Here is a 19,495-nt window from a genome sequence, read left to right on the forward strand (position 1 = left end):
AAGGAGGAAAAATAGTGATTTTTCAGCCCAGGATGTCATATATATAACTTACAGAATAAATTAGGTAAATCAATGGGGACTCAGAAGGCTTCACACCATACGGAATTTGTATAAGTCTAAAAGAAATCCATGCATAGCAAAACTACTGACAAAAGAGGAGTCTGCCAGTGTGTCCAGAGGAGAAGACCAAGCAGAGAGTGAGGTGTTGAGCAAGGCCCCAGTGATCCTGAAACCCACACCATGGATGGAATGGAGGCTCCAGAGCTCGGAGACTGCCTTTTCCATCCTTAGTCTAGGGCATGTACATCCAGCTCTGGTGAGATACCCAACTATAGGAAGAGCATCTTAACTGTTTTTAAATGAGAGAGGATTTGTTCAATGTAATAAGAGCAAGTGGCCCTTGGGTTTTCCCTCTCTATTTGGACAATTCTCTACTACCATTCCATTAATTCTCTTACCCCTCAAGCAGCTAAAGTGGGAAAAGCACTAGTGGCCTCTGTTCAAATATAAACCACTTCTGATGTTTGGCATTTGCTTTTCAGCCAGATAAACAAGAGCTAAGTTTTTGTGTTCTGGTTCGATTTGTAAGCTGCTGGTATAGATCTTCCTACATAAATCTGGACGTAGTAGTTGAGAGTAATTTCAAAAATCAAAAAAACTCCCCAAACAGTATGCCAATTGTCTTAGAGCCACCTCTAGTTTTCCTAAATAGTGCGCTTTCTTCAAAACAGCTCAAAGTTAGTCACATACAATGAGGCATTTTGCCTCTAAGAACGTTTTACAGATGTAGGAGCTACGAAACTGACAAGGGCACTGGAGTGACTCCGCTGTGGTCCTGGAGCTTAGAGGGGGTTCAGATGCTGCAGTACTTCCTCTGGGCTCCTCCAGCAAGGGGAAGGAGCCAGGAATAAATCCCCCACCCCCTTCTCACTAGGAAGGAAAATTTGAGAACCAATGCACTTGCTGCTTGACTACTTGGTGCCCAGCTCCTTTTGTCACATTAACATTTAGCGTACATTACAGTGATTCAGTTGTTGATCTTAAACCATTATGTGTTTTATGATATACAAATAAACGAGTATGTTGTAGGTTATAAACAACACTGAAAACAATAATTTTAGTTATTGTTTTTCTGCAAGTGAAAATCTGTACCCATCTTAATAAAAATGTCAGTTTTTAAATCTACCATTCTAAATCTAACATTAAAAAATACGTGTAGGGCTTCCCTGGTGGTGCAGTGGTTGAGAGTATAATTGCCGATGCAGGGGACATGGGTTTGTGCCCCGGTCCGGGAAGATTCCACATGCTGCGGAGCAGCTGGGCCTGTGAGCCATGGCCGCTGAGCCTGCGCGTCCAGAGCCTGTGCTCCACACGGGAGAGGCCACAACAGTGAGAGGCCCGCATACCACAAAAAAACAAAACAAAACAATAGAAATGTCCTATCTACACATCGGGTTGGGTTTTTTAAATTTTTTGCATTTTTAATTTACATATTATTTTTATTATTTATTTATTGTTGTGTTGTGTCTTCATTGCTGTACGCGGGCTTTCTTTAGTTGCAGCGAGCGGGGGCTGCTCTTCATTGCAGTGCGCGGGCTTCTCATTGCACTGGCTTCTCTTGTTGCAGAGCATGGGCTCTAGGTACGCAGGCAGGCTTCAGTAATTCTGGCTCGTGGGCTCTAGAGCGCAGGCTCAGTAGTTGTGGCACTCAGGCTTAGTTTCTCTGCGGCATTTGAGATCTTCCCAGACCAGGGCTCAAACCCGTGTCCCCTGAATTGGCAGGCAGATTCTTAACCACTGTGCCACCAGGGAAGCCCTACATATTATTTTTAAAAGATTTTTTTCATTTACTTTAACTTGAACATTTTCATATTTATATACATTTCTAAATATTAAGAAATATTTACATTAACAACTAAATTTTTCAGAAGAAAAATGCAACATAAAAAAAATTAGTTGGACTTCATCAAAATTAAAAACTTCTACTCATCAAATGATCCTGTAATAAAAGGAAAAGCCAATATATAGACTGGGAGAAAATATTTACAAAACACATGAAGGATATGTATCCAGAATATTGGGTTGGCCAAAAAGTTCGTTCAGTTAGTGAATACATTGTTCAATAAAATTTTTGGTGGAAATTTAAAATTTGTCTTTTAGTTTTACTTAAAACCTAACAAACTTTATGGCCAACCCAATATATACAAAATCTCACAACTAAATAATAGGAAAACAAGCAATCCATTTTCTTAAAAATTGGCAAAAGATCTGAACAGACACCACACCAAAAAAGGAAATACTATGGCAAATAAGCAGGTCTCAATACCATTAGTCATTAGGGAAATGTAAATTAAATGAGATACCACTACACACCAATAGAATTGCTAAAACTGAAAAAAATTGCTAAAAAGAAAAAAACTGATAAAACCAAGTGCTGTCAAGGATGCAAAGCAACTGGGTCTCTCACACATCACTGGTCGGAAAGGTAAAATGGCAAAATGGAACAGTTATTCTGATAAACATTTTGGCAGTTTCTTATTCAGTTAAACATACACTTACTATAGAACCCAGCACTCTCATTCCTAGGTCTTTACTCAAGAAAAAATAAAACATAAACCTAAGTGCAAAAACTTACAGCAGCTTTATTCATAATCACTTGAAACTGAAAACAACCCAAATGTCCTCAACAAATGAATTGTGCTTCTACATAGTAGAGTCCTACTCAACAATAAAAATGACTGAATTACTGATACATGTGACAGCACGGATAACTCTTGAAAGCATTATGCAAAGTGAAAGAAGCCAGACACAAAAGACGACATGCTATTTGATTCCTTAAATTTAGCGTTCTAGAAAAAGCAAAGCTATAAGGACAGAAAGTAGATCAGTGTTTGCAAGGAGTTAGAGGGAAGAGAAGACTGACTACAAAAGGACAAGAAGGAACTCTTTGGGGTCATGGAAATAGTCTAATCTCGATGTGTTAGTAACACAACTGTGTAGGTTTGTCAAAATTCATAGAATTGTACATCTAAAGAGGGTGAATTTTATTGTATATAAATTATATCTCAATAAACCTTACTTTAAAAAATTTAAAACTAAATGTTTGCGAAAACCCGCTAGAAGATCTAAATAATTATGGTTAACTATAGTAGATAATTCCTGCCTCTCTCTCTTCTCTATTTAAAAGAATGCCCCCGTCTTGAGCATTTTGTTTCAGACAGGAATGTCCCAATTGTTTATTTTCTAAATTGCCAAGTTAGACTACTACTTAGTCCAACATCTGTTTAAAAAATATACGTGTCTGACTTCCCCTTGGTAAGAGTTTCAGGAAGTACTGCCTATTTGAGATCAAGCAATTCACTGGCTAATTGCTTTTGCCAGCAAATGGTGATGTCACTGACTGGAATAATATCAGGAAACACTCAGAAACTGTAACATTACTTTTGAACTATCAGACTTTAAAGATACAGCTGTTGATAAACAGGGACACAGGAATGCCAGAGAAGAAACTTTTGCAAACATACAAGATGCCCTTTATATTTTCCTACAGCAATTATAGAATATAACAGTTAATATTCTACAGATTCTGAAAATTACCCTTCTAAGAATGTGGAAGTACATAAAAATTTCATTATGCCACAGTACTATACACTCTCTTGCTTATTGTCAAAATGCTTGAGATTCTTGTTTAACATATAGAATTTAAAAGATATTCTTGCTGTTTTTGTCGTCTTAGATTCTTGGCAGCTATAATCGAGGAAATTTAAGCACTGAAAAATTTGTGGAGGAAATAAAATCAATTGCAAGTGAACCCACGGAAAAGCATTTCTTCAATGTCTCTGATGAATTGGCACTAGTCACTATTGTTGAAGCTCTGGGAGAAAGAATCTTTGCCCTAGAAGGTATGACTAGTTCTCATAAGCCTGAATATTCTCTCTACAATTCAAACTCAACGTAATTGGTTTTGGTATTTGTTTCTACCACGTGGCTAATGCGTTTTTACTGTGTACACTAGCCACCATGGAACAATGTCCTCTTATATAAATCTGTCCATAGATGGCTGTTTCACATAGCACTGTGTCTGCTGGCAGCTCTCTTTGTAAGGACCCGGCAGTACTGATGTGAGGGCCAGATGAAGACAATGGTCAATGTAGACACACAAGAACAAAAATGTGCCCATGTGTTTTATTCCTTTTCTGTGACACAGGTTTAGAAAATGGAGACACTAACTCAAGTTTTGTTTTTGTCTTTGTTTTTCATTTTGGGCTTCTGTGGGACAGTTCTTGTATAATAACTTCTTTGTTCATTTATTTTCTCCTATTTTTCTCCTTGTCCATTTTAAAGGTCTTCATGGAACCCTGCCTCAAGACCCATGGCAGTGAAACATTGGTTCACTGTATTTGTCTGAGTCATGTTACTTCTTTGTAAATTTTTTCTTTGATTTTTCAACGGCAGCTGGCCATTGCGGATAACGAGTCATGGCATTCCCTCCTCTGCCTTAGGTAGACAATGTCAAGGAACAATGTACTTTGGAACTAGATCTTCCCTGACAAAAAAAGAAGTCTTCAGAATTGTTATGGCAGGCAAACTGAAAAAGCCTCTTCCTTCACATTCTCTGATAATCTGGAGACTCAGAGAACATGGCTTTTTTTCTCAACCTAGGATGAGAAACCACCAGACGGTTCTGCTCTTCTGCTCTGTCTGAATCCTATTGACTTTGTCCTTGTGAGGACAGGACACACTGAGGACTGTTGTTTTTCATCTTAAACATAGAAATTTACAAGCACCTTCTCAGTCTCCCCTTGGTGTCCATACATTTGTTGCTTACATCTGTGTCTCTATTTCATTTCTAAATCTCATCTTAAGTAAGCAAGTAAATATAACCTAAGACTTGTAGAAATGAATCCTGTAACAGCTATCAGGTGGAGGAGGGATCAATTTGCCTTAAATGACATTTTCAGATTCATTCTAACCTAACGACACCATGAGTTAAAGGTTATACATTGAAGTACCTACATACACAAGAAATGTCTCCATATTTAAAAACAAAATCATTTTATGAGGAACTCCACAGATTAAAAATGTCTCCCATATCTTCATTGCTGCACTTTCAGGACTAACCAAAAGCAGTGTTTTTACTAGCCTATTTATGACTTTTTTCACAATGAGATCCAAAAGGGCTTCATTTTCTTGTTACTTTGGAAATCTCCATTTCCTATCAACATTTATCTTTAGATGACAACTAGCAGCAATTGTGAAAACCATGCTTGCTGAAGGACAGTGCCACCTAGTGAGGTGAGCGTACCAGCTATTTGCCCATAAAATCAGGAAACTACTGTCTCCCGTTCCCATCAAGCACTGGGAAAAATGCTGAAATTCCTAACCAGAAGCTGGTCAGAGTAGATATTGCAACACCCATGAACAAGTCCAGGGAGGAGCTGACATTAAGAAGTTCCGGCATGTACACTGTGCTTTGCCAAGATGCCAATTCAGCAGGCAGAATTTCACAGAGCTTCCTTCTCTCTGTTCTCAATTGTTCTCTCTGTCCTCAGAACAGCGACAGGGGAAGGTGCTGGAACTATGTAGGTCTCCACTACTGCATTCTTATAATTGATCTTGCAGAGATAAATGAGAAAGCACCTTACACCATTGTGGGCCTAAAATAAAGGTTCAAATTAAAGTAAAAGTGCATCTCAGTCATTTAAATTAGAGGGCAATTTGTATTGAGATTAAAATGATATAGTTGAATTCTTGATTGATTTCCTCATTTAATCTAGTCCTATAAAAAGGCAATTACTGATGTATTTGTTAACAAATTTACGCAGGTAAATAACTAGTAAATAAGTTTGGTTTCACAAATTTGATTGTTCTCATGCCTCAGTGAAAGAGTAGTTTGACTTTTAAAAAATTATGGGCTATTTTTAACTTATCAGCAAGGCCAAATAAATCAGTAACTCCCTCCTGAAAGCAAATTAATCAACATTCCCTTAATCCCCTTAGGAGGCTGTGGCTTTGGCTTGGTGAATATTCTGAGAGCAGCGCACTCCCATAGAATGCTCTGGATTATTTCTGTGTTTCAGTAAAGAGCTTCAAAATGGGCACAGGATCTTTAAAAAAAAAAAAAGTGTGATTGAACGGCATGTGGCCTGGAGCCCTGTCAGAAAGTCCCTTCCTGATCTGTGAGTGACACCCACAGCCAGAAATCAGAGCAAATACCAACCCAAGAATCCCTAAACCCTTTATCACACAATGGAATTCTGAGATTGATACAGGGCAGGAAATGCAAGTGAGGCTGGTAGAATCAAGAAACCTCTTTAGGGCTTCCCTGGTGGTGCAGTGGTTGAGAGTCCGCCTGCAGATGCAGGGAATGAGGGTTCGTGCCCAGGTTCGGGAGGATCCCACATGCCGTGGAGCGGCTGGGCCCGTGAGCCATGGCCACTGGGCCTGCGCGTCCTGAGCCTGTGCTCCGCAACGGGAGAGGCCACAACAGTGAGAGGCCCGCATACCGCCAAAAAAAAAAAAAGAAAGAAACCTCTTTAAATATGTGAATCAAATGTTATTATCCCTGTGACATATCAGGTAAGTTTAACCTAATCTCAGGAGGATTCCCAGGGCATGAGGGTGAGACACAGAGCTTTCAGCCACGTTGATCCAAAGCTCCATAGGATCTGTAAGAGTGCTACAGTATAAGAACAGAAGGATGAATTCAACTCCTCCAGCCAGGATGGGGAAACTAACAGGAATGTGAGACACAGCCCTTCTGCTAACCCTCTCCATCCTCCACCCAGCCCTACCTAGGAATTTTGAGTTTGAGAAATGTGTGGCTGAAAATGCCCTAAAGATGCTGGAAGTTCTGGTTGGTCAAGACCACAGACTGTACTAGGTCTCTGTCTTCTGCAAATCAGCAGTGTGCTAAAGGCAATTCTCCTCTGTTACAGCTACAGCTGACCAGTCGGCAGCTTCTTTTGAGATGGAAATGTCTCAGACCGGCTTCAGTGCTCATTATTCACAGGTACATTGACCACTTGGTAGAAAACTTTTTTTTTTTTTGAGGTTTCCTTTCCCAAAGCCAACACCCAGACATCAGCCTTACAGGTGCAACTTGAAGCTCATGGCATGAGCAGTTATTCAGACCATGTTGTTTCTAATCCAAATAGGAAACAGCACTTCACAGGCTTCTTATTAGGAAAGCATGTTATCATACACAGCTCACTACATTGTACTAATAATTGTGAATCAGACAGTTTGATGTTTGCCTTCTATAATTATACATCTAGCTAAATAAAATATTTAACATGTTTGCTAAAGATACGGAATGTATCTTTTTCTTGGTGTCAAGGTATTCAAGGATCTTGCTAGAATTCCATGTTCAAGACCCAGGCTTCTTAGCAGCCATAAAGCAGAAAGGCAAGATTAGAAAATATATCCTTTGTAGCTGACGGGAGAAATGGTACCGTGGTCCCTGCACAAGAATATTGACATTTCAGTGTGTAATTGTACTGTATGACCTAGGGAAATTTACTTATTCTGCCTCAGTTTCTTCTGTAAAAGAAGTGGTAATAATGGCATCTAGCCCAATGGATTATTGTGACGATTTTATGATTTAATGTATGTAAAGCACTTCGAACAGTACTTAACATATTGTAAATGCTATGTAAGTGTTTGCTCTTACTATTTTTTGTTAAATATCATTGTCTTCTCTATTTGGATATAAGGACTGGGTCATGCTTGGAGCAGTAGGAGCCTATGATTGGAATGGAACAGTCGTCATGCAGAAGGCTAATCAAATCCTAATTCCCCAAAACACGACCTTTAATGTTGAGTCTACCAAAAAGAATGAACCTCTTGCTTCTTATTTAGGTAAAGTTTGTATGTAATTGAGAGAATTTTTTTTTTTAATTTTTGTGTTTTTTATTTTTAGTATTATTTGCTTATATTTATATAGGCATATTTTGTAAGAGAGATCACGTCTAAGAGTTAGATATTTTAGATGTTAGAGACCCATGATGGCCTCTGAGTAGCCTTAGAAAAATAACAGAACGTGGAGGAGCCTTTCTCAGAAGGGCTGCCTACACGGGAAGTGATTTGGGCTGAAACGCACATTTTGTGAGGTCTCTCTGTGTCTGGTATTCGTGTAAATGTCAAGAAGTGCTTCAGACCCAGTGGACAGGAAACAAAGGTAGAAAAAGAAAACTTGACTCGGCCTATCCTGAAGATCAGACTCCCATATTCTCTTAAATATCCTCTACCATTAGTTTCTCTCTATGGGTCCTAATTTTGGAAGATAAACTTTTAACTTGTTTTGTCATATGACTTCTTTAATACCTCTGTTCACAATCAGATACATATTGAAGTGAAACCCAGTAATGTAATGATTTTCCAAAGACTTGTCTAGAACGAGGAGGTGTGTGTCTGGTGTCACTTTATTCTGAATCTGTGTCAGGCTGGGAGCTGCCTGGGGGATAGCTGGGGACTCTTCTGTCACTGGTCGAGCTCAGTAAACACTTGGGAGGGACTAGGATGGAAAGGACCCTCAGGGTATGTTTTCTCAGCTCTCTCTCTTCACTCAACAAATATTTTGGGAGCATCTCTCTTGCCCCAGGCATTGTTCTTGGTGCTGGGGATACAGTGGTAAAGAAAACAAATACGTGCTGTGTTCATATTTTAGCATGTTAGCAGTCCTGTCTGGGATTTTTATGTCCTGGAAGTTTTTCTCTCTCTATCCCAGTTTCTTTCTATTTTATAGGAAGGTGGCAGGTCTTTACTGGCACAGCCATACATCTTATTCAAGGCCACGTATTAAAGCTGTAGAGGCAACAGGATTTAAGAAGAATAAAGAGTCTAAGCAGCTTCGATAATTAAAAATATAGTGGTAAGCAGCAGGTGTAATGGGAGTGCTAAACCCCCATAAGACATGTTAAACTGCACTAATGGAAGTCTAGTCTATTTCTCATAAAAGTCCTATTTCATTCTGCCCTAGTCGGAGAACAGCTAAAGTATTCTAAGCATTGTCCTAAGCATCACACATTACAAAAGAAAATGCCAAACTAGAATTGCCAGTAAAAAACTATCTGAAGGATACAGATCTAAAAACAATCCCCATCTACACATCCCTCTCCCCACCAAACCTGAAAAAACTGGTGGTTAGAAAACAAAGCATACACTGCATGTCTTTTAAATATTTGGAGGATTGTGATATAAAATAAAGGGGTTGGCATTAAAATTCATATTGAGTTTTACAACTAAAAGAGATCTTAGAAAGCGAATGGTACACATCTAATTTGCCAAATTAAGAAATTGAGGAGTAGAAATATTATGTCGCAGCTAACTGTGGCAAATCTGAAAGTAGAATCTAGGTTTTTTGATTCTTATTCCAGTGTTCATTTCGCCATGCTAAAATGCCTGATTCTGGGTTGATCAAGGAAGCACTTACAATAATGAGTACCTGCAGTGTGCCAAACATTCAGTTATAACTTGAGGATAACAAGATAAAGAAGGGATATTTATCCGTGTACTGATGAAGCTTACCTTTCTGGATAAGAGACAATAACAGAACCAACCAAATCCTGTCACTATGACATGAGCTGTGACATAGGATGCCTAAAAAAGAGGAAAGGAGGTTAGGTTGGATAATTTCTTTTTTTAATTTTTATTTTTTTATACAGCAGGTTCTTATTAGTTATCCATTTTATACATATTAGTGTATATATGTCAGTCCCAATATCCCAATTCATCACACCACCCCCCTCCCCCGCCAGCCACTTTCCCCCACTGGTGTCCATACATTTGTTCTCTACATCTGTGTCTCCATTTCTGCCCTGCAAACCAGTTCATCTGTACCATTTTTCTAGGTTTCACATATATGCGTTAATATACGATATTTGTTTTTCTCTTTCTGACTTACTTCACTCTGTATGACAGTCTCTAGATCCATCCATGTCTCTACAAATAACCCAATTTTGTTCCTTATTATGGCGGAGTAATATTCCATTGTATATATATACCACATCTTCTTTATCCATTCGTCTGTCGATGGGCATTTAGGTTGCTTCCATGACATGGCTATTATAAATAGTGCTGCAATGAACATTGGGGTGCATGTGTCTTTTTGAATTGTGGTTTTCTCTGGGTACATGCCCAGTAGTGGGATTGCTGGGTCATATGGTAATTCTATTTTTAATTTTTAAGGAGCCTCCATACTGTTCTCCATAGTGGCTGTATCAATTTACATTCTCACCAACAGTGCAAGAGGGTTCCCTTTTATCCACACCCTCTCCAGCATTTGTTGTTTGTAGATTTTCTGATGATGCCCATTCTAACTGGTGTGAGGTGATACCTCATTGTAGTTTTGATTTGCATTTCTCTAATAATTAGTGATGTTGAGCAGCTTTTCCTATGCTTCTTGGCCATCTGTATGTCTTCTTTGGAGAAATGTCTATTTAGGTCTCCTGCCCGTTTCTGGATTGGGTTGTTTGTTTTTTTAATATTGAGCTACATAAGCTGTTTATATATTTTGGAGATTAATCCTTTGTCCGTTGATTCGTTTGCAAATATTTTCTCCCATTCTGAGGGTTGTCTTTTCATCTTGATTGTAGTTTCCTTTGCTTTGCAAAAGCTTTTAAGTTTCATTAGGTCCCATTTGTTTTTTTGTTTTTTGTTTTTTGTTTTTTTTGCTTTTCTTTCCATTACTCTAAGAGGTGGATCAAAACAAATCTTGCTGTGATTTATGTCAAAGAGCGTTCTTCCTATGTTTTCCTCTAAGAGTTTTATAGTGTCCAGTCTTACATTTAGGCCTCTAATCCATTTTGAGTTTATTTTTGTATATGGTGTTAGAGAGTGTTCTAATTTCATTCTTTTACATGTAGCTGTCCAGTTTTCCCAGCACCACTTATTGAAGACACTGTCTTTTATCTATTGTATATCCTTGCCTCCTTTGTCATAGATTAGTTGACCATAGGTGCATGGGCTTATCTCTGGGCTTTGTATCCTGTTCCATTTATCTATATTTCTGTTTTTGTGCCAGTAGCATATTGTCTTGATTACTGTAGCTTTGTAGTATTGTCTGAAGTCTGGGAGTCTGATTCTTCCAGCTCCGTTTTTTTCCCTCAAGACTGCTTTGGCTATTCGCAGTCTTTTGTATCTCCACACAAATTTTAAGGTTTTTTGTTCTAGTTCTGTAAAAACTGCCATTGGTAATTTGATCAGGATTGCATTGAATCTGTAGATTGCTTTGGGTAGTAGAGTCATTTTCACAATATTGATTCTTCCAATCCAAGAACATGGTATATCTCTCCATCTGTTTGTATTATCTTTAATTTCTTTCATCAGTATCTTATAGTTTTCTGCATACAAGTCTTTTGCCTCCCTAGGTAGGTTTGTTCCTGGGTATTTTATTCTTTTTGTTGCGATGGTAAATGGAAGTGTTTTCTTAATTTCTCTTCCAGATTTTTCATCATTAGTGTATAGGAATTCCAGAGATTTCTGTGCATTAATTTTGTATCCTGCAACTGTACCAAATTCATTGATTAACTCTCATAGTTTTCTGGTGGCATCTTTAGCATTCTCTATGTATACTATCATGTCATCTGCAAATAGTGACAGCTTTACTTCTTCTTTTCCAGTTTGTATTCCTTTTATTTCTTTTTCTTCCCTGATTGCTGTGGCTAGGACTTCCAAAACTATGTTGAATAATAGTGGTGAGAGTGGACATCCTTGTCTTGTTCCTGATCTTAGAGGAAATACTTTCAGTTTTTCACCATTGAGAATGATGTTTGCTCTAGGTTTGTCATATATGGCCTTTATTATGTTGAGGTAGGTTCCCTCTATGCCTACTTTCTGGAGAGTTTTTATCATAAATGGGTGTTGAATTTTTTCAAAAGCTTTTTCTGCATTTATTGAGATGGTCATATGGTTTTTCTTCTTCAATTTGTTAATATGGTGTGTCACATTGATTGATTTCCGTATATTGAAGAATCCTTGCATCCCTGGGATAAATCCGACTTGATCATGTTGTATGATCCTTTTAATGTGTTGTTGGATTCTGTTTGCTAGTATCTTGTTGAGGGTTTTTGCATCTATATTCATCAGTGATATTGGCCTGTAATTTTTTTTTTTTTTTTTTGTAGTATCTTTGTCTGGTTTTGGTATCAGGGTGATGGTGGCCTCATAGAATGAGTTTGGAAGTGTTTCCTTCCTCTGCAATTTTTTGGAAGAGTTTGAGAAGGATGGCTGTTAGCTCTTCTCTAAATGTTTGATAGAATTCACCTGTGAAGCCATCTGGTCCTGGACTTTTGTTTGTTGGAAGATTTTTAATCACAGTTTCAGTTTCATTACTTGTGATTGGTCTGTTCATATTTTCTATTTCTTCCTGGTTCAGTCTTGGAAGGTTATACCTTTCTAAGAATTTGTCCATTTTTCCAGGTTGTCCATTTTATTGGCATAGAGTTGCTTGTAGTAGTCTCTTAGGATGCCTTATTTCTGTGGTGTCTGTTGTAACTTTTTCTTTTTCATTTCTAATTTCATTGATCTGAGTCCTCTCCCTCTTTTTCTTGATGAGTCTGGCTAATGGTTTATCAATTTTGTTTATCTTCTCAAAGAAGCAGCTTTTAGTTTTATTGATCTTTGCTATTGTTTTCTTTGTTTCTATTTCATTTATTTCTGCTCTGATCTTTATGATTTCTTTCCTTCTACTAACTTTGGGTTTTGTTTGTACTTCTTTCTCTAGTTCCTTTAGGTGGAAGGTTACATTGTTTATTTGAGATTTTTCTTGTTTCTTGAGGTAGGCTTGTATTGCTATAAACTTCCCTCTTAGAACTGCTTTTGCTGCATCTCATAGGTTTTGGATCATTGTGTTTTCATTGTCATTTGTCTCTAGGTATTTTCTGATTTCCTCTTTGATTTCTTCAGTGATCTCTTGGTTATTTAGTAATGTATTGTTTAACCTCCATGTGTTTGTGTTTTTTACATATTTTTTCCCTGTAATTGCTTTCTAATCTCATAGCATTGTGGTCAGAAAAGATTCTTGATATGATTTCAATTTTCTTAAATTTACTGAGGCTTAATTTGTGACCCAAGATATGATCTACCCTGGAGAATGTTCTGTACGCACTTGAGAAGAAAGTGTGATCTGCTGTTTTTGGATGGAATGTCCTATAATTATCAGTTAAATCTATCTGGTCTATTGTGTCATTTAAAGCTTCTGTTTCCTTATTTATTTTCATTTTGGATGATCTGTCCATTGGTGTAAGTGAGGTGTTAAAGTCCCCCATTATTATTGTGTTCCTGTCGATTTCCTCTTTTATAGCTGTTAACAGTTGCCTTATGTATTGAGGTGCTCCTATGTTGGGTGCATATATATTTATAATTGTTCTATCTTATTCTTGGATTGATCCCTTGATCATTATGTAGTGTCCTTCCTTGTCTCTTGTAACATTCTTTATTTTAAAGTCTATTTTATCTGATATGAGTATTGCTACTCCAGCTTCCTTTTGATTTCCATTTGCATGGAATATCTTTCTCCATTTCCTCACTTTCAATCTGTATGTGTCCCTAGGTCTGACGTAAGTCTCTTATAGACAACATATATATGGGTCTTCTTTTTGTATCCATTCAGGGAGCCTGTGTCTTTTGTTTGGAGCATTTAACCCATTTACATTGAAGGTAATTATCAATATGTATGTTCCTATTACCATTTTCTTAGTTATTATGGGTTTGTTTTTGTAGGTCCTTTTCTTCTCTTGTGTTTCCCACTTAGAGAAGTTCCTTTAGCATTTGCTGTAGAGCTGGTTTGGTGGTGCTGAATTCTCTTAGCTTTTGCTTGTCTGCAAAGCTTTTGATTTCTCCATCAAATCTGAATGAGATCCTTGCCGGGTAGAGTAATCTTGGTTGTAGGTTCTTCCCTTTCATCACTTTAAATATGTCATGCCACTCCCTTCTGGCTTCTAGAGTTTCACCTAAGAAATCAGCTGTTAACCTTATGGGAGTTCCCTTGTATGTTAATTGTCGTTTTTCCCTGTTGCTTTCAATAATTTTTCTTTGTCTTTAATTTTTGCCAACTTGATTACTCTGTGTCTCGGCGTGTTTCTCCTTGAGTTTATCCTTCCTGGGACTCTCTGCCCTTCCTGGACTTGGGTGGCTATTCCCTTTCCCATGTTAGGGAAGTTTTCAACTATATTCTCTTGAAATATTTTCTCGGGTCCTTTCTCTCTCTCTTCTCCTTCTGAGACCCCTATGATGTAAATGTTGTTGCATCTAATGTTGTCCCAGTAGTCTCTTAGGCTGTCTTCATTTCTTTTCATTCTTTTTTCTTTATTCTGTTCCACAGCAGTGAATTCCACCATTCTGTCTTCCAGGTCACTTATCCGTTCTTCTGCCTTAGTTATTCTGCTATTGATTCCTTCTAGTGTATTTTTCATTTCAGTTATTGTATTGTTCATCTCTGTTTTTTTGTTCTTTAATTCTTCTAGGTCCTTGTTAACCATTTCTTGAGTCTTCTTGATCTTTGCCTCCATTCTTTTTCTGAGGTCCTGGATCATCTTCACTATCGTTAATCTGAATTCTTTTTCTGGAGGGTTGCCTATCTCCACTGCATTTAGTTGTTTTTCTGGGGTTTTACCTTGTTCCTTCATTTGGTACATAGCCCTCTGCCTTTTCATCTTGTCTGTCTTTCTGTGAATATGTTTTTTTTTTCCCCACAGGCTGCAGGATTGTAGTTCTTCTTGCTTCTGCTGTGTGCCCTCTGGTGGATGAGGCTATCTAAGAGGCTTGTGCAAGTTTCCTGATGGGAGGGACTGGTGGTGGGTAGAGCTGGCTGTTGCACTCATGGGCAGAGCTCAGTAAAACTTTAATCTGCTTGTCTGCTGATGGGTGAGGCTGGGTTCCCTCCCTGTTGGTTGTTTGGCCTGATGTGACCCAACACTTGAGCCTACCAGGGCTCTTTGGTGGGGCTGATGGCGGACTCTGGAAGGGCTCACACCAAGGAGTACTTCCCAGAACTTCTGCTGCCAGTGTCCTTGTCCCCACGGTGAGCCACAGCCACCCCCCGCCTCTGCAGGAGACCCTCCAACACTAGCAGGTAGGTCTGGTTCAGTCTCCTATAGGGTAACTGCTCCTTCCCCTGGGTCCCGATACGCACACTTCTTTGTGTGTGCCCTCCAAGAGTGGAGTCTCTGTTTTCCCCAGTCCTGTCGAAGTCCTGCAGTCAAATCCCGCTAGCGTTCAAAGTCTGATTCTCTAGGAATTCCTCCTCCCATTGCTGGACCCCCGAATTGGGAAGCCTGACATGGGGCTCAAAGCCTTCACTCCAGTAAGTGGACTTCTGTGGTATAAGTGATCTCCACTTTGTGAATCACCCACCCAGCAGTTATGGGATTTGATTTTATTGTGATTGCACCCCTCCCACCATCTCATTGTGGCTTCTCCTTTGTCTTTGGATGTGGGGTATCTTTTTTGGTGAGTTCCAGTGTCTTCCTGTCAATGATTGTTCAGCAGTTAGATGTGATTCCGGTGCACTTGTAAGAGGGAGTTAGAGCACGTCCTTCTACTCCTCCATCTTGAACCAATCTCAGGTTACATAATTTCTAAAGGTTCTTCATGTTCTAAGATTCTATGAGACTGTTCTATGTGAAATACCTTGAAATCAAGAACCAGTTTAACCTGAGGTTTCTTTCGATCCTAGATAGAAGAATCTGAGAACATTTGTCCTCATATGTAACAGTGGCATATAAAGGAATATAACTTTTTAGGAAAGTCGTTTGACAGTGTGTATCCAGAGCCATAAAAATGTTTACACCAGCTTGACCTCGAAATTTCATTTCTGAGGATCTAACCTAAAGAAAAAATCCAATTATTTAAGAATGCCAAGGGAACAGTTGTTTTCATAGTATTTTATTGAGGTAAATGGCATATCCTTAATGTTCAAAAATAAGGGAATAGTTAAGTAAGTGGTAAATAGTAAATCCACTTAATGGAACATCATGAACCCATAAAAATAAAAATTATAAAGCTGCTGATCCCATCATACTTGAAGTGACTTGAAGTGGTTATGGCACTGTGTATACAATCAGACAGTACAGAGATACTCTTAGGTCATAGAATCTTGAGTTTGCTTTCTGACTCTGCCCCTGGTTATGACTTTAGACAAATTGCCTTATTCCTCAAAGCCTCAATTTTCTTATTTATTTAAAAATATATATATAATTTGGTTTGTTATGAAAATGAGATTAAATAATACCTGTCAGGTGCTTAGTGTTGTGCTTGACAGACAGCTGACCTTCAATAGGTATTGTCTATTGTTGTATATTATGTAATATTGTATAGAAAACATTCCTCTTATTATTAGTATTATGATAGGCAGAACAATGCCCTAAAGATGTGCATGTCCTAATCCCAAGATCCAGATCTTATATGGCAAAAGGGACATTGCAGATGTGATTAAGTTAAAGATTTTAACATGAGGAGATTATCCTGAGATACCTGGCTGGGCCCAATCTCATCACATGGGTTTTTAAAATCAGAGAAGCTTTCCTGGATGTGTACAGGGGATGATAGAACTATAGAAAAATGTTCAGAGATATGCAATATTGGCTTTTAAGATGGAGAAGGTGGGCCACAGCTAAGGAATGTGGGTGGTCTCTAGAAGCCACAGTGGGCAAGGAAATGGATTCTCCTCTACAGCATCCAGAAGGAACCCAGCCCTGCCAACACCGTGATTTTAGCCCAGGGAGACCTAGGTCTGATTTCTAACTTGAAAAGATAATATATTTGTGATGTGTTACCATCAAGTTTATGGTAATTTGTTACAACAGCAATAGAAAACTAATACAGGTGTATTATATACCTACTAAGAATAGCTGACATTAATACTACTACTAATTAGTATTGAATAGTTACAACATTAAAGATATTGCCCACAAAGACATTGAAGTCCACAAAGATGTGAGTGACATTGTCACTTCTCTAAGGAAGTTCACACACTTTAACACGATATTTAATAATATATTAAATACTAATGTTATTTTATAAATAATACTATAGTAATTTTGGTATTCTGAGTGATTATCATTGAATTCCTTAAAAACAAATAAACTTAAAGAACTCTAAATCTATTATTCTCAAAAACCTTGGGTTAATGATTTGCTTAGAGCAGACTTAGAGAATTCAGGACTGAAAGATACTGCTGTAAGTAAAAAAAGTTAAGACAACCTTCATTTCTGACCACAGTATTTATAATACATGACTCCTGTTTGCCCAGAAAAGGAAATTTGGGGGTATGTTGTCTACAGTCTGCTCAGATGATGTGTTTTTTTGGTTTGTTTCAGAAATCCTTTCATTATCTTAGTCACAGGTTGGTGCTTTAGACATTTTGCCAACATAAAGTTTATTATATGTAAGATTTCTTCCAAAATAGAAAAGCACTCAGAAAGAGGTCAGGGGAGAAAAATAGCTTTTCTTCCCCCAAATATTATTCTAAATCTAAAATTAAGCTTTCAAAATGTTTCCTTGTATAGGTTACACATTAAGAAGAGTTTGAATGTGTTCTCTCAATCCATGTGGATTGAAAGTTGTTAGACTATGGAAATTCTTACTGAAGAAGAAAAGTGAGAGGTAGACAGTTTATTAAAAAATGCCATAGTAACCAATAATAATCAGAAAGAAGCAGGAACTGAAGCTGTGCAACCTCCCTCAGGATGGAATCATCCACCTGTCTCTATAGCCCAGTAACTGCCTTTTGCCAACATGCACTCGGCAAGCGGGTTTGCTGGTGAGAATACAGTTGAGATCCTGTTCCCTACCTCCCCCACCCACAGTTTGCTGATTTCTAATCACGCTAGACTGATTCACGAGGAAAAGTAAAGATGTGAGGCCAATTCATGACATCAAGTCAGATTCTACCTGTTTCCCCTTACCTCACCAGATCCTAGCACTTTTCCCAAGAAGTGAATCGTGAGAGCTGGCAGGATTTACTCTTTATAAATCTACACACAGAACCATGCCATCAATTTTCCTTTCTCTTCAATCGTGTGCCTTTCCTTTTCAGAAAGTGATATTAAGCTTTTAAATCTTTATAATGATTATCCTTCTATTATGACTAGACTTTACTGGGCCCTTGTTCTCACTTTCTCTTTATTGTCTTTAGATGCCTGAGCTTCAACCAGGACTACCTGACTGGTTGTTATTGTCACTGTGAAGATTTCAGCTAACGGTTTAGTAATCAATTGTGCATCATCAAAGTCAAGTAGATAATCACAAAACTCCAAGCCTCAGACATAATTTTCAACTTATTTTTTAAAGGTTCTTTTATCAGTTTGCATTCATAGCTCTGAAAATTGCAAAAAAAAAAATCACTGTGTACTCTCACCCCACTCACCCCACTTTCTTCTTAATATTTCTAATAGAGCTGCATGAAATACAACAACCTTTGTTTTGCAGTCTTCTTTTCCATTTTATTTATGTATAAACATGACTGTAAAGTTTTTATTTTTTAAGCAATACTGTGGTTAGTAACATAAAAATGTAACACATTACACATTAGAAAAAGAATATTTTACAGTCTCTATTATGTATAGTAATTTTTTTAAAAAGCTCTAAGTTGAAGAAATGAAAATATGAGAAAAATATTCATGAAAGGGAATATGGCTGAGGAATTGTGTTCCTTTAGGACTTGTAAGAATAAACATATTTCAGTACAAAACTTCTGTTCCTCTTTTAAAGTTTTGGAAGAAAGTGGAACTATTATCTTATGGTAAAATACTTGGTAAGTGAGTTATCAATATAATCTTTTTCTCAGTAAAAAATGCTATTCTGTGGCATTTGGAAAAATAATCTGCCTTCTACTCCAATGATGGACAGTTCTGGTTATTAGAACATTTCTTCCTTCTGTAGAGTTGAAATCTCCACATGGTAATTTTTATCTATTGATTTAGCTCTGTTCTCTAGAGATACAAAGAATAAATCTAATTTTTCACTCAAAAATTAATAATAATCTGCTTTAAAGACACAGTTTAAAATTTTAAAGGTCATGAAGGCCCAATTAAAAAGAGGAATAATTGTGAAAAACTGTTCAAGCTTACTTTTAATCAAACAAATGAAAATTTAAATCACAGCAAGGTGATATTGTTTAACATTTATTAGAGCATCCACAATTTTAAATAATAGTAATGTACCTAATGTTTGTAAGAATTTGGTTAAACTACTCTCTCCAGTGGCTGTTCATGGAATGAATTAGTACAAATATTCTGGAAACAATTTGTCAGACATTATAAGAACCATTAAAAATTTGCTCCAGTAAGCTATTCCTTGAAATTTGTCATCAAAAAAATCCAAAAGAAAGAAAAAAATTGAATACTCAAAGATGTCTTTGCAGGCTTAAGTGTAATGCCAAAAAATTTAAAAAAAAAACACCTAAATTCCACCATTCCAACAGGGAATGGTCCTAAGGCATTTATACCTTAACTGAGAAGGAAGCTTCAACCATTTAAAATTACAATTAAAAACC

General features: G+C 37.6%; 1 protein-coding gene across 4 annotated transcripts in view; it reads left to right on the forward strand.

Annotated features, from left to right (window-relative positions):
- The window catches only part of ITGA1 (integrin subunit alpha 1), a 169,793-nt gene that overhangs the window by 102,078 nt on the left and 48,220 nt on the right, over nt 1-19,495 (forward strand). For all 4 annotated transcript variants that reach the window (XM_019930052.3, XM_073802103.1, XM_073802102.1 and 1 more), the window contains 3 exons: nt 3,737-3,902; nt 6,939-7,012; nt 7,716-7,860. In XM_019930052.3, the coding sequence (XP_019785611.2) occupies nt 3,737-3,902; nt 6,939-7,012; nt 7,716-7,860 (385 nt within the window). The remainder of the gene's footprint in view (nt 1-3,736; nt 3,903-6,938; nt 7,013-7,715; nt 7,861-19,495) is intronic.

This window comes from Tursiops truncatus, chromosome 3 (genome assembly GCF_011762595.2).
Source record: "Tursiops truncatus isolate mTurTru1 chromosome 3, mTurTru1.mat.Y, whole genome shotgun sequence".
Classification (NCBI taxonomy): domain Eukaryota; kingdom Metazoa; phylum Chordata; class Mammalia; order Artiodactyla; family Delphinidae; genus Tursiops; species Tursiops truncatus.